Source organism: Prionailurus viverrinus, chromosome X (genome assembly GCF_022837055.1).
Source record: "Prionailurus viverrinus isolate Anna chromosome X, UM_Priviv_1.0, whole genome shotgun sequence".
NCBI lineage: Eukaryota > Metazoa > Chordata > Mammalia > Carnivora > Felidae > Prionailurus > Prionailurus viverrinus.
Window position 1 is genome coordinate 11415087 of NC_062579.1, and position 16237 is coordinate 11431323.

Consider the following 16237-nt stretch of genomic DNA (forward strand, 5'->3'; position numbering starts at 1 on the left):
ATCTTAACCAGGCTTCATGTTCAGCACAGAGCCCGACATGGGGCTCGATCCCACAACCCTGGGATCATGACCTGAGCCAAAATCAAGAGTCAAATGCTCAACTGACTGAGCCACCCAGGCACCCCGATGGAAGCTTTTTATAACATCTTTCTTACCTTCTTAAACAATGTTGCAGGTGCCATTTCAGATCCATTCAGGGTTCTTAAGAGGAACATTGGCCAAGATGACGCATTCATCTGGTATCCTATTTTATAAAATAAATCAGCATGAAAAAGCCTTCCTGTGATATTATAGCAAGATGGTATAAAAAATAGGTTTTGTTTAACATTCTTCTCCAGAGAATTATTTGCTTACCAAGAAACCCAGGAAATGGGCAAGAGGAGCAGATGCACCCTCCAATAAGTTCTACTGTACCCCTGTACTATCTGGCAACAATGCTACAGTAGGGGTAGAAACTCTCATTTTAGAAAAGCCACTAGCTTGAGTTCACCAACATACACATAAGTACTTTAGGAATGGGCCATAATACTATGGGTGACCCAAGGCAAAACCCAGAAGAGCTTCCAGTCCCCACTAATAGCCACAAAAGCACCGCAAAGGCTGCAAAAGACTTCCAGCCTCTTTTTCCTCAGAGTCCCTGCCTCATTTTCCTTTCAAAAAAAGACAGTTTTCTGTGAAACTCAGCAAACGTACACTTAGGATGGTGCATTTCATTGTATGTAAATTTCACCTCAAAATCTTAAAAAACTGCCAATAAACACTGAACTCCAGTTACTGATATGTATGCTGAAGTATTTAGGGGAAATGTACTGACATCAATAAATGCATTTAAAAATAAGATGGATTGATGAATCGATAGAAGGACAGATTCACAAGTAAGTGATAAAGCCAGTATGGAAAATGACAATGGTAGAATCTAGGTAATGGGTATGTGGGTGTTCACTGTAAAATTCTTTCACTTTTCCTGTATTTGAAATTTTTTATACAGTATGTTAGTAAAAAAAATAGCTCTCACTTTAGCAATCTTTATACACATTAAACATGATCTTCTCTTAGAATTTGCATCAGATGCAATCAAAAGAGACTCAACAGGTGTCTTTTTTGGAGATCTCATCAATTAATGGTGGATATCACAGCATCTGCCATGTGCAACAGGGAGTAGAGAGGTCTGCTAGTTTTATTGCTTTCTGGGGGCAATCTGTTTCATGCAACACTTGCCTGCCCTGATGCCAGAATTAAAGAGAACTTGGCATGCATTCCTGATGAATACGTGCATTAAGATAGGGAGGCATATGAATCACTGGCAATCACTGGCACTGGGTCCATCAATAAGATAAAACATGCAAAAAAGTTCAGACAGAAAGTTACTCTATAATAATCCTGCACCAAAATCTCCTTAATTGACCAGGGAAAATAATTGTTGTTGAGAAAATAATTGTTGTTAGGAAAAAAAATGGGGAAAGGGGAGATTTATTATATACTCCTTTATAATAAATCAGTATTATTAGTGATATCTAATAAATAATCATCCACAACATGGATTTGCCACATTATGGTTAGAATATTGCATAACAGTTGTTCTCTGGTCCTTATGCCTTTTTCTTAACCCCCATCTTATCCTCTTCTATCACGCAATCATTATCATCACCATCACCTTAACTTGACATTTTTCTTAATTCTTCAATTGCCTAAAGTCAAACATAGATTAAAAGGACAAAAATAGATGAAAGTGCATATAAAAATTCAAACACAGGGGCTCCTGGGTTGCTCAGTCAGTTAAACATCCAACTCTTAGTTTTGGCTCAGGTCATGATTTCATGGTTCTTGAGTTCGAGGCCCTCATCGGGGTCTGAGCTAGCCGTGCGGAACCTGCTTGGGATTCTCTCTCTCTCCCTTTTTCTCTGTCACTACACTGCTTGTGTGTGCTCTCTCTCTCTCTCAAAACAAACCTAAAAATAAATACATACATACACAAAATAAAAATTCAAACACAGATAAAACTAATCTATAATGTTAGGAAGTCTAGGCAGGGGTACCTTTGGGAATGGGAGGTTTATAACTGGAGATCAGGAGGAGTGGGGTTTCTGGGGTGCTGATAATGTTCTGTTTCTTGATTTGAGTGATGGTTATACATAGATGTGTTCATTTATAAGCTGTACGCTTATGATGTGTATACTCTTCTGTTTGTATGCTAAAACTTTAAAAATTCTTTTAAATAATAACCTTTAAGGTTTAAATAATCTTTAAAAGAAGAAAACCAAGTAAATTGCGTCATATTAAAATGGAAACTAAACTATTCAAAAACACCTAATGAGCAGACTGGCAAAGCTTGTGTGTTTTTAACATGTACTACCAAAATATCTATTAATCAGCATGTACTACTATGTACTTGATATTTTTAATTAATAAAAATAAACTCTAAAAGTAATTTGAAAAAGGAATGATCATAAATCTGGCTATGTGTTTGAAATCCTGACAATCACAATAGCTGTGCTTCCTTTAAATACAAAAACCTATTACCATTTGTAAACAGAAATCAAATCCCAGCAGGGAAGCACTAAGCCTCAGATTTACACTTCTATCTCTTATAGAATTCTGTATGATTTAAGAGAGAAGAGTAAACAAAAAACATAAGTGATATGAAGAAAGAAGGCAAAAAGCAGAAAACACACACACACCCTAAACCACCCTCTTGGAAGAACACATCTCTAATTAGTTTTTTTTTAAACATTTTAAACCAAATTAGGAATGATGAACAACTAGAGCAAGGAAAGTATAAAAATATATTGCTAAAAAAGTGGTTATTTTTTTTCTAAAGATTTTAAATCATCTCTATACCTAACGTGGGGCTCAAACTCACAAACCCCAGGTCAAGAGTCTCATGCTCTTCCGACTGAGCTAGCCAGGCACCCCAAGAGTGGTTATTATTAATATCTTAAATTTTGCGTTCTCAGGGAATTTTTAACTAGTAGGAGACCAAAAAAAATCCATCTCCTCATTTTCCTTTACAACAGAGAATTTTCATTTTCAGCATTGTAAAGAAGAAACAAAAACCAATATCCACCATTCACTCACAGATAGCAGAATAAAGGAAATCATTTATTTTCTACAGAATATCAGAGTACATCTAAATATTAAGAGTGAACTATTTTGCCCCAAATTGGAGTCACCTACTTTTTACCTTTTAAAAACTCAAACTTGACAGCTTTTTAAAACCTTTGCTTCTAAAGTTCCAACAATCTCCTCCTTTTCAAAGTCCTAAAGACCCTTACTCCTCTCACTATGATTTCCTCCCATTGTAGATATAATGAAATTTTCAAAGTTGAAACTGGAGTCTGGATGTGGAATCATACTCTTCCCCTGTGCTCATCCCCATGGTGAAAATACTAAATGGCTCAGTGGACAATAATAAGGAAAGAATAACTTGTAACAAATGCTACAAACTTCTCCCCCAGAAGGGTTTCTGAATCTGCATGTGTAACCTAGTAGTGCTATTTCTCACATTTCAAGTTTGAAGACAGCATATGTATTGCCCTGGAGTGGGGAACCTTCAGCATACATATATATGCCACATGTGTATTTAAGTGAAACTCTGTAACATAGGCTACAGAGTTCCTCTCTCATACATTCTCCACAGGAACCACCTGACAATCTATTTGCAAAAATCCCTAGAAGAGATTTCTAAAAGGCCACTTCAGGGGCACCTGGCTGACTCAGTCAGTAGAGCAGGGAACACTTGATCCTGGGGTTATGAGTTCGAGCCCCACGATCAATGTAGAGATTTCTTAAAAATAAAATCTTGGGGCTCTTGAGTGGCTCAGTCAGTTGACGATCCTACTCTTGGTTTTGGCTCAGGTCATTGTCTCATGGTTCCTGGGCTTGAGCCCCACACTGGGGTCCACACTGATAGTGTAGGGCCTGCTTGGGGTTCTCACTCTCCCTCTCTCTATCCTCCCCTGCTCATGTCCACACACTCTCTCTCAAATTAAATAAATAAACTTTAAAAAATAAAATAAAATCTTTAAAAAATAAGGCCACTTAAAACTATTTCTACTGAATGTTACATTAGTAAGAATATGCTATTTTAAAAACTGTTTATTCTTACCCAGTGGAGGCTGAAGTAAGTCCCCTTCCTTTTCACATGTCCCAATAGGCTGTATGTCTGGAGAATCAACAAGCCTCCAAAAATCATTTCTGTTGTCACTACCATCCAGTCTTAAACGTAGCCTGGCACCAGTAATTCCAACGACCGTGGCTACACATATTGAAGTCATATTGCGAGGGTCATGGGCTTCCAATTTCATGCCAACTTTGAATTCATTAGCTGGTGGAACCTTAGACTGCATACATATATATGTATATATTACATCCGTGCATATGCACACGTGCACGCACGCACAAGCGCGCGCGCGCAGACACACACACACACACACACACAGTTTTGTTAAAATGTATCAACTGTAAGAAAAACAAATGGTCAGTTATGTTACCACAATACTCAATAAATGTTTTAAGTACCAGTCATAGCAGATGGTAAGCAAAAGAACTATAAGGGTCAAGGAAAAGATCTCCAAATCCTCTCCTTGGCTTGACATGAAGCATAAAAACCCTGCTCATTGCTGGTCTTACTCCTCTGCCCACTTCCAGGCAATTCAAATACACCCTCTACAAGGCACCCTGAGAGGCTTTCTAAAATAAGAATCTGATTAGGCCATTCCCCTTGAAATAAACCAACTGGCAGCTCACCCCTGCTTAAGTGCAAGTCTTCAGTACAGTTTAAAAGCCCCCACACCTTTAACCTTATTTCTACACTATCACCTCTACCCACTTTGTGCTCCAGCCACCCATGCCATCCCTCAACACTCAGGTTCTTTTACACCCATGTGCCTTTGCTTTGGAGGTTCTCTCTACCTGGAATATCTCTGCCCTCATTCCAACCATCTCAGATACCATCTCTTCTGTGAGCACTCGCAGTACAGTTATCATATTTTCATAATTAACTTTTTACATGTCTGTCTCCCCCTCCGGATGGACAGCCATAAGGGCTTAGTATACCTGACGTAGAGTAACTTCTTAAGGAACAAATGCAAAGATACCATCTGCCCCTTAAGTGGCACTACCACAATCCCCGTTACCTCTTCGCACTACTAGAATCTAACAATCGCACAAACATCCTTCAACAAATTAACAGTTCACGTTAATATATACAACTTCTACAGAATTTGGGCATACCTGTCTGAAGCACTCTGAAGGAGCACCCAAAGATCCAGTCTCTTTCAAGTAATTTTCCCAGTGGAACTCATCTGGGGGGAAAAACGCATGAAATAGGTTTTTTAGTATATATATATATATATGTATACTAACTTTCAGGAGTAAAATGGACTTTAGTTCCATATCTCTTTTATTTTTTTAAGCTTATATATTTGACAACTATGAGCAAGGTAGGGGCAGAGAGAGAGGAGAGAATCCCAACCAGGCTCTGCACTCAGCACAGAGCCTGACACGAGGCTTGATTCCACAAAACACAAGATAGTGACCTGAGCCAAAACCAAGAATCGGTGACTTAACCCACTGAGCCCACCCCTCCATCTCTCTTTTAAAAAAGACTTCCTAGGGCGCCTGGGTGGCTCAGTCGGTTGGGCGTCCAACTTCGGCTCAGGTCATGATCTCGCGGTCCGTGAGTTCAAGCCCCACATCGGGCTCTGTGCTGACAGCTCAGAGCCTAGAGCCTGTTTCAGATTCTGTGTCTCCCTCTCTCTCTGACCTTCCCCCGTTCATGCTCTGTCTCAAAAATGAATACACGTTAAAAAAAAAAAGACTTCCTATACAAAAATACAGATTCGAAGGGTACATGCACCCCAGCGTTTATAGCAGCATTATTAACATTAACCAAACTAGGGTGAGAGCTCAAATGTCCATCAACTGATGAATGGATCATTAAGATGTGGTATGTATATATATCAAAAAGAATGAAATCTTACCATCTGCAATGATGTGGATGGAACTAAGAGAAATAAGTCAATCAGAGAAAGACAAATACCATATGATTTCACGCATATGTGGAACGTAAGAAACAAAACAGATGAACATATGGGGGAACAGGAGAGGGAAACAAACCACAAGAGACTTTTTAAACACATTTTTATAACATTTATTGTTGAGAGACAGAGCACAAGCAAAGGAGGGACAGAGAGAGAGGGAGACACAGAATCCAAAGCAGGCTCTAGGCTCTGAGCTGTCAGCACAGAGCCCGACTCAAGGCTCGAACCCACGAACTGTGAGATTATGACCTGAGCCGAAGTCCAGTCACTTAACCAAATGAGCCACCCAGGTGCCCCAAGAGACTCTTAATGATAGAGAACAAACTATGGGTTTGTGGGTTTGTGGGGAAGTGGGTAGGAAATGGGTTAGATGGGTACTAAGGAGGGCACTTGTTTGTGACGAGCATGGGTGTTCTATGTAAGTATGTAAGTGATGAATCATTGAATTCTATCCTGAAACCAATATTGCACTGTATGTTAACTAATATTTAAATGTAAAAAAAAAAGGTGGGAAAGACTTCCTAGCGGCGCCTGGGTGGCTCCATCGGTTGAGTGTCTGAATCTAGATTTCGGCTAAAGTCATGATCCCAGGGTCATGGGATCAAGCCCTGCATTGGGCTCTACACTCTGCATGGAGCCTGCTTAAGATTCATTCATTCATTCATTCATTCATTCATTCTCTCTCTCTCCCCACCCCCCCCCCAAAATAAAAAAAAAATTTAAAAGACTTCCTACAGGGCATATTCAAATTTCCTGATCTACATTTAATTACCAGCACAGAAATGAAAGAGACAACTTTCTGATAATACTGGTTCTGATTCAAATTACACTCAAGATCTTCTCAATGTCACGAGAAATTAGCACAGTGATTCTAACAATGTGGATTCTAAGAACAAAATGATTTTTTATAGAGTAACAGCAAATTCTTCTCATCTGTCTCTAATATAAATTTACTCAAGACATGTGTTTACTCAAGACCATTTCATCCCATTAATGTGAAGGCACTTTTTTATTTTTTCATGGAGAACTAAAGGTGTTTAGGTATGTGGTCTAACAGAATCTTACCCCTGCAATGCTTTATGGAAAGAGAAAAAAATCTGAGAATCAGAGTTGTTTCTCAATTGACTATTAGATCTCCATACAGGATGTTAAGAATATGGTGGCAGAGGGGCACCTGGGTAGCTCAGTCAGTTAAGCTCCAACTTTGGCTCAGGTCAGGTTGTGGGTTCGAGCCCACACTGGGTTCTCTGCTGTCAGCACAGAGCCTGCTTTGGATTCTCTATCATCCTCTCTCTGCCTCTCCCCCACTCACATTCTCTCTCAAAAACAAATAAACATTAGAAATAAAAGAATACAGTGGCAGAATAAAGCAATAAACCAGTCATCAGTACAGTCACTGATATGAATTATTTTAATGATCTATATTTTCTACAAACCCTTGCTGTCCTTCTCTCAGTCTTCATGATATACTACAATGGTATTGAGGAAAGTCAGAAAGCAATGTACTTTGCCTGACTTGAACACTTCAATTCACTGTTCCAGTTAAGACTACCAAGACACTAAGAAAAAGACTTAACAGCAGTATTAAAGGTACTTTTAATTCATACCAAGTTTAATTCTCATCAACCACCTATACTCTTAACTTCCTCACTATAAAAATATTGGGTTTGGGGCACCTGGGTGGCACAGTTGGTTAAGCATCTGACTCTTGATTTCAGCTCAGGTCATGACCTCACAATTCATGAGATCAAGCCCCGAGTTAGGCTCTGTGCTTGGGATTCTTTCTCTCCCACTGTCTCTCTGCCTCTCCACTGTTCTTGCGTGTGCTTCCCTCCCCCCTCAAAATAAATAAACAAACATTAAAAAATATATACTGGGTTTGACAGTTTCCCTTCTTGGGGAAATCTGCATGACAAGCCTCTTATATATCCTTTGACTTTTGAAGGGTATAATGTTTACACACACACACACACACACACACACACACACACACACACAAATGGAATGCTGATAAATCAGCAACCAGCTTTCTAAAATATACAAATAAGAAGCCTAACTGATAATATTTCCAGATTTCTATGGTATAAATACTACTACCATGGCTGATTGCAAGGTGCCAAGGTCAAGTCAACAACTATGAAGTTGGGAAGACATGTGCACAAGTGACCCTCTCCCAACCTGATGTGAGCCAGCATCAGCATACCACTGTTATGTGTGTGTATGCATTTATATGCATATGTATACATATTATATATGGCATTAAGCATGTCAGACATAACATTGTACACCCTGCTTTTTTTAACCATAAATTTAAGAGACTGCTCCATTAAAAGAAAAAAAATACTGGGATTAACTCCACTTCTAAATGATATGAAGCTAGCACTACCACAGTGCTGAATGGCATGTGGCAAAATGTCAAGAATATGGGCTCAGCAGTCGAACCTGCTTTTTTCTAGTTTGGTTCTGCTTCTTAAAACCTTTGTGACCTGATCAAGTCATTTCACTTTCTCAGCCTCAGTTCCTTATCATCTACCAAATGAGGAAAAGTAATACATATGGTACAAGGTATTTTGAGAATTAAGTGACACAGCATACATGTAAGTCACTCAATAAAAGGTATGATTATTCTTGGGGCGCCTGGGTGGCGCAGTCGGTTAAGCGTCCGACTTCAGCCAGGTCACGATCTCGTGGTCTTCGAGTTCGAGCCCCGCGTCAGGCTCTGGGCTGATGGCTCAGAGCCTGGAGCCTGTTTCTGATTCCGTGTCTCCCTCTCTCTCTGCCCCTCCCCCGTTCATGCTCTGTCTCTCTCTGTCCCAAAAATAAATAAACGTTGAAAAAAAAAAAAAAGGTATGATTATTCTAAAACTAAATGTCATAGCTGTGCCAAATTTATTAATACTGGATAGCTTTGTCAAACGTAAAAACTGAGGGGTGCCTGGCTAGCTCAGCCATAGAGTGTGGGACTCTTGATCTCAGGGTCATGAGTTGAAGCCCCATGTTGGATGTGGAGCCTACTTAAAATAAAAAAAATTTTTAATATATTAGGGGCACCTGGGAGGCTCAGTCTGTTAAGCATCCAACTTCGGCTCAGGTCATGATCTCACGGTTCATGAGTTTGAGCCCCGTGTCGGGTTCTGCACTGCCAGTGTGGAGCTTGCTTGGGATTCTCTCTCTCCCTCTCTCTCTGGTCCTGTCCCGCTCATGCTCCCTCTCTCTCTCAAAATAAATAAACTTTAATATATATATATATTTTATAATTTGTATTTATATTATGTATAAATTTATATATATAAAACATATATATACAAAATATATACAAAATATATAATGTGTGTGTATATATATGTGTGTATATATACAAATATAAATATTAAATATATATATATATATATATATATATATATATATATATATATATATATAAAGTGATCCATAGGTCCAAAATAGAACTGACCAGGATATTTCAGTGACCTCCTAACTACTAACCTGACAATAAGGAGACCCAAGGTTCTAAATGAAGTTCTACCACCATATGATCTTAGAGAGCATTTTAAAAAAAGAACAAAACACAACACGAATGGAGAGAAAAATCTGACTATGGATTAAAGAGCCAACATCCCAGAAAGAAAGGAAAGGAAGTTGAAAATAATGACTGGGAAACTAAAATCATTTCACAATTACATCTCAAATAAACCAGCTACACTTGTAAAAATTTTCAATGACAGTGGAAAATATTTAATTTATCTAACACAAGTTTTTATTCTATCACCATTAATGTCTGAACGGGCTATAATTTAAGCTAGCAAATCCTTTATACCAGTACACTGTAATATGATCATTTTCTCTCACTTCTATCATAGTGCTAGCTAATGACCCTATGTAGTACTTAACCATTGGAGCCTTAACTTTTTTCCTTCATTCATAAGGCAAAATTTTCAGTTCCCAAAACCGTTCAATTTGGCTACCCATGTGCTGAGACCCTACCAATAACACAGGGGGAAACACACACAGACCAACAGGATTTACTTAAATTTAAATTTGACACATCCACAATAATACCACAGCTAGAATTCCTGACCAAGAGCCAAAATAGAAAGTCTTACCCAAACCTGAGGTCCCAGTCGGCCTCTGCATCTTATCCTCATGGACAGACTGGGGCAGGGGGATGTTATTCTCTCTCAGAAAAGAAGCCTGGCAACTGACAGGTTTGTTCGTGAGACAGGTGTATACACATAACCTCATGGTCTGATTGTTATTAACACATGTCCATGGTCCTTGTTTGACTTGTACTCTAATCTAGTCCATACATTAGCCCAAACACCTTTTGGCAAACTGAAAATAATCTATATGAGCCCCCTTGGTCTTCTCCAGAGTAAATCAGATTTCTGATGTCTCTCATCAGTACTAGGCTTGAGTTTAGAGGGTATGTAAATAAAGAAGATGAGAAAAATATCCAGAACTAGAAGCTTCTTGGCTGAATGATCAGCAGCTACTAATGCATGGCAATTATCACACCTGTAACTGGGCATTTGTTTAATGTCAATCTTGCCCCCTAAGCTCAAAGAAGGCAGGAATCATGTTTGTCTTATTCATCACTGGTTTCTCATACAAAGTTGCCAGTATGTGCGAGGCACTGTCCTAGGTACAGTGGACACAGCAATTAATAAAAAAAAAACAAAAGTCCTGGCTCTCTTGGAGTTTACCTTCTAACAATCACAGATTTCTAAGATGAAACGTTAGGGTCAGAGCCCTGAGCAATACCTGCAGATGTCTGTCAGTTTCATTAAGTAATCTCATTTTTTTTCAATCAACAGTTTGAGAATTTTGAAGTTACTAGTTTCAATCTTTAAGAATATATATTTTAAATTTATTTCTATGAAATGTCCAGAATAGCAAATCTATAGAGACAGGAAATACATAAGTGGTTGCCTAGAGATGAGGCAGGGGAGAGGCACTGGGGAAAAATGGGGAGTGACTGCTAACTGGGTATGGGATTTCTATTTAGGATGATGAAAATGTTCTAAAATTGATTGTGGTGATGATTGCACAAGTCTGTGAATATATCAAGAGCTAATGAATTGTATACTTTAAATGGGTGAATTCTATGGTATGTAAATTGTATCTCAATAAAAATGTTATATTAAAAAAATAAGAGGGGCGCCTGGGTGGCGCAGTCGGTTAAGCGTCCGACTTCAGCCAGGTCACGATCTCGCGGTCCGTGAGTTCGAGCCCCGCGTCGGGCTCTGGGCTGATGGCTCAGAGCCTGGAGCCTGCTTCCGATTCTGTGTCTCCCTCTCTCTCTGCCCCTCCCCCGTTCATGCTCTGTCTCTCTCTCTGTCCCAAAAATAAATAAACGTTGAAAAAAAAATTTAAAAAAAAAAATAAATAAATAAAAAATAAGACAGATGGAGAGGAATTTGTAGGGATTAAGGAAGAATATTCTAACCTAATAGCCTCCCTTTCCTTGGAGGGTTTTGGAGGTTGGAGGGAATTGCTGAAAAACAAATGAGGCCAATGGAAAAGGAAGCTAAGGAAGCACTGGGAGCCCAGCTACAGTGAGAAAAAATTATTCCATGGGGATTACCTTTATAGACAATCTTCCTGTAGGAACAGAAAGTCACAGGTGAACTACCCCGAGAGTGGGGCTGGCAGGACAGGACAAAAGAAAAACAAGGGGCAAAATGTTTACCTGGAAATCTCTGATAAACACAGTCAGTTTGTTAGAGTATTTTTTCAATTCAGCCTTTTATGTGCATGTGACTAATTTTTTCATTTTCCTTAATAGCAGGTACAATGGGTCAGATTCTATCTCCTGAGTCTCTAATGCAGTGCTATACACATGCTGTTCACAATAAAGAACTTAAAACATGAATTAATAACTCCAGGTTAATAAATAAACATTTACTGATCATTTTACTGCATGCCTAGGCATTATATTAGGTGCTTTACATTCATTTCCTTTATTTAATTCCAATAGTCCTATGAATTAAGTAGTATTATCCCTGTGCTACAGAGAAGACAAAAGAGACTAATAACATTGAGTAATTTGCCCAAGGTCACAAGGCCAGTAAAGAATGAGGCCAGGATTCTAGAACAGATCTGTCAAACCTCCCAATACCTAAGCTTTTATCCAATGAACTGTCTTTTGACCATAAAAAAAAGGATTTTCATATTGACTCTAATATTAGAAGAATTTTTATTAATAAACAGATTATTTCTAATTGGTAATAAATGGCAATTATTAACTATGCACCATTAATTTGGCAAAATGTGCATTGAAATACATGTTTTTTTTTTACTTTAATCCCATACCAATATCTCTAAAATAAAACCAAAGTAAAATTTTCAAAATAAATGCTATTGTTTTACTTTTCCCATTGCTTAGGTTTTATATTTACAGGAGTTTACCATACATGTATACTATACCAAAAGCATTAAGAGTTCATATCAACACTGAATGAGGAAGAAAAATACATTATACTGAAATACTTTAAAACCTACCACTCTGCACAGAAGGTGTGCCTGAGTCAGGCACTTTCTCTTGATTCTCCTTCTTGTCATCCATTGGATCTAAAAAAAGAAAGGAAATAGTGAGCAATATGGAAGGCCATAGGAAAAGTCTGAAAGAGTTCTTAGAAAACCTGTAAATGAGGGGCACCTGGGTGACTCATTCGGTTAAGCATCTGAATTCAGCTCAAGTCATGATCTCAGTTTGTGGGTTTGGGCCCCACATCACACTCTGAGATGGCAGTATGGAGCCTGCTTGAGATTCTCTCTCTCCCTCTCTCTCTGCCCCTCCCCCTGCTCATTCTCTCTCTCTCTCTCTCTCTCTCTCTCTCTCTCTCTCTGATAAATAAACTTAAAAAAAAAAAAAGAAAACCTATAAACTGAAACTATTTTCTAATAGGAGCCCATTTAAATTTTTGCATATTTCCTGCATAGGACTTCACTAACATACCATGTATCTTAAAATTTGCTCATTTATTTTGTTTGTTATATGTCTCACTCCACTCATGTAAGCTCCAAAAGGGCAGGAATCTATTTATTTTATTTTGTTTCTTTTGTTCACTGCTGTATCCTCAGTGCCTAGATTAGGACCTGGCATGCAGAACATCATTAAGCATTTGTTAGAATTAACATGCCCTAGAAATAAACTGCATGCTTTTGAGAATTTTAAAAACTGATAGGGGCACTTGGGTGGCTCAGTCAGTTGAGCACCCAAATCTTGATTTTGGCCCAGATCATGATCCCAGGGTCTTGGAATCAAGCCCTGCCATCAGGCTCTGTGCTGAGTGTGGAGTCTGCTTAAGATATTTTCTCTCTCTCTCTCCCCCTCTGCCCCTCTCCCTGCTCACGCTCGCTCTCACACTCTCTCTCTCAAATTTTTTTTAACATAAGAGGGAAGCTGGAATACAATGTAATTAGGCAGAGATTTTTCTCTGGGCCAAGTTGAGGAGCTCCAATAGCACTGAACCTTGTGACTTACCAAGACATTATTCTGTCCACATATATTTATCTCTTTTCTAAATTAACCATAATGTTGTTATTATGCTGAAAAGATTAACCAGAATTCCATTATAACACCAAATAAGCAGTCAGTGTTCCTATTTCCCCAACTGTCTTATTTTAAGTGTGTCTCTATGAATCAGGACCCAAATAAGGTCCGTATATAGCAAGGGATGATAAGTGTTTTCAGTCTCTCTTGATACTTATAGGCTCCCTCCTCCTCCTTTTTCTTTTCCTTCCTCTGGGAATTTTTTTTTGCTGATGATACCAGTTTAGTTTTCCAGTCTGGATTATGCTGACTAGCTCCTATGGTACTGGGTTCTTCTGGTCCTTATATTTTCTCTAAATTCGTATTAGTGTTTTGATCCAGAAAGCATAATCAGATTTAGGTTTGGTTTTTCTTTTTTTATATATATATTTATTTTTTGAGAGCAAGAGAGACAGACTGTGAATGGGGGAAGGGCAGAGAGAGATGGAGACACAGAATCTGAAGCAGGCTCCAGGCTCTGAGCTGTCAGCACAGAGCCCAACGTGGGGCTCGAACCCACAAACTGTGAGATCATGACCAGAGCCAAAGTCAGACGCTCAACCAACTGGGCCACCCAGGCACCTAGGTTTGGCTTTTCTGAGGTGAGAAGATGACTTCACAGGAGGTACTGTGAACTTCTCACAGGAGGCTCCTAATATCTAGTTCTCTCTCTTTTTGTGATATAAGCAGCCATGGATGGCTATTGCCTAGATCCATTAGTTCATTAGCAGCTGCAAAATGGAAATATTCTAATTTTTTTAATGTTTATTTATTTTTGAGAGAGGGGGAGGGGCAGAGAGAGAGGGAGACACAGAATCTGAAGCAGGCTCCAGGCTCTGACCTGTTAGCACAGAGCCTGACACGGGGCTTGAACCCATGAGCCATGAGATCATGACCTGAGCTGAAGTCTGCTGCTTAACCGACTGAGCCACCCAGGTGCCCTGGAGGTATTCTAATTTTACCCTCCTGTCTTAAAGAATTTTTTTTAATATTTATTTATTTTTGAGAGAGAGAGAGACAGACAGACAGTAAGAAGGGGAGGGGCAAAGATAGGGAGACACAGGATCTGAAGCAGGTTCCAGGCTCTGAGCTGTCACCTTAGAGCCCGACACAGGGCTCGAACTCACAAACTGTGAGATCATGACCCGAGCCAAAGTCAGATGCTCAACTGACTGAGGCACCCAGGTGCCTCTATCATCCTGTCTTAATTAGCCAGAAAACTTGGAAAGAAACCTACCCTTTCCAATCATTCAATTACCCTGAGGTACAGATCATATAAGAAAGTCACAAGCAATACTTTGTTCTTTTCCTTTATTTTCTAGTTTTCAAAATAATGAGTTGGATCCCTAGCATTCTCCACAGATAACCAATAAGTTTTATTTTGTTGTATCATTATGAACTCATGAATTTAACCATACTTAATGTGTTGTTGCCAATTCATGGCTGTTTTACCCTTATTGATGACCAAATTGTCAAATGACAAACTTCTCAAAGAAAGATCTATGAATGATACCAGGTATACAATTTAAGGTAACAGATCTACTTTCTGGTTATGACTCAGTGACTCTTATTTAAGACATGTGAACATTTCAGATGGATACCTAAGTTGCTATTTTTTTTTAATGTTTATTTATTTTGAGAGAGAGAGCGCACACACGAGTTGGGGGAGGGAGAGGAAGAGAGAAAATCCCAAGCATGTTCCATCCTCAGCCCTGAGACTGACATGAGGTTCGATCCCATGACCATGAGATCTTGGCCTGAGCTGAAACCAAAAGTCGGACCCTCAACGGACTGAGCCACCCAGGTGCCCCTACAGTAAGATTTTCTAATAGGAAAGAAAGTGAAACTGTAAAGATATGGTTCCTGCTCTAGAGAAGCTGAGAATCTACTCACAGAGACCAAAGTAAACTTGACAAAATTGGGAACAGCAGAAAACAACATTCAGCATTCAGCCAGAGAAAAACTCCTAAGAGACACAGGACTTGAACTGGGTCTTTTTTTTTTTTTAATGTTTATTTATTATTTTTGAGAGAGACAAAGAAAGAGAGAGAGAGAGAGAGAGAGAGCAGGGGAGGGTCAGAGAGAGAATCCCAGGGAGGCTCCACAATCCATGCATTAGTGGACCCATGCAATTCAAACCCGTGTTGTTCAAGGGTCAACTGTACAACTCAAAAGAGAGTGAAAATGAGTGTGGCATATTCATGGGACAGTAAGCAGACCTCTCACTAAAGCAAGACAGGATGAAGCATTTTTTAACCATTTATAATTAGAGTTAAGAGATTTTGATTCTGATTTTGTCACAGATTGTTGTAGAACCTGTTGACTTAAACTCCCTGAGTGTCCATTTTTTCACTTATAAAACTAGGAAGGAAAGACAAAATTATCTTTACTAGCTATTTGGTTCTAAAACGTCAATTCATGGGGCGCCTGGGTGGCGCAGTCGGTAAAGCGTCCGACTTCAGCTGGGTCACGATCTCGCGGTCCGTGAGTTCGAGCCCCGCATCAGGCTCTGGGCTGATGGCTCAGAGCCTGGAGCCTGTTTCCAATTCTGTGTCTCCCTCTCTCTGCCCCTCCCCCGTTCATGCTCTGTCTCTCTCTGTCCCAAAAATAAATAAACGTTGAAAAAAAATTTAAAAAAAATAAAAAATAAAAAATAAAATAA

At 39.1% G+C, this 16237-nt stretch overlaps 1 protein-coding gene across 5 annotated transcripts in view; it reads right to left on the minus strand.

The window, feature by feature from the left end:
- Positions 1–16237, minus strand: part of SCML2 (Scm polycomb group protein like 2) — a 102952-nt gene that overhangs the window by 65001 nt on the left and 21714 nt on the right. For all 5 annotated transcript variants that reach the window (XM_047844670.1, XM_047844673.1, XM_047844669.1 and 2 more), the window contains exons 3-6: positions 12543–12611; positions 5233–5303; positions 4106–4340; positions 156–244 (exon numbers count right to left, since the gene is read on the minus strand). In XM_047844670.1, coding sequence (XP_047700626.1) covers positions 156–244; positions 4106–4340; positions 5233–5303; positions 12543–12611 — 464 coding nt within the window. The remainder of the gene's footprint in view (positions 1–155; positions 245–4105; positions 4341–5232; positions 5304–12542; positions 12612–16237) is intronic.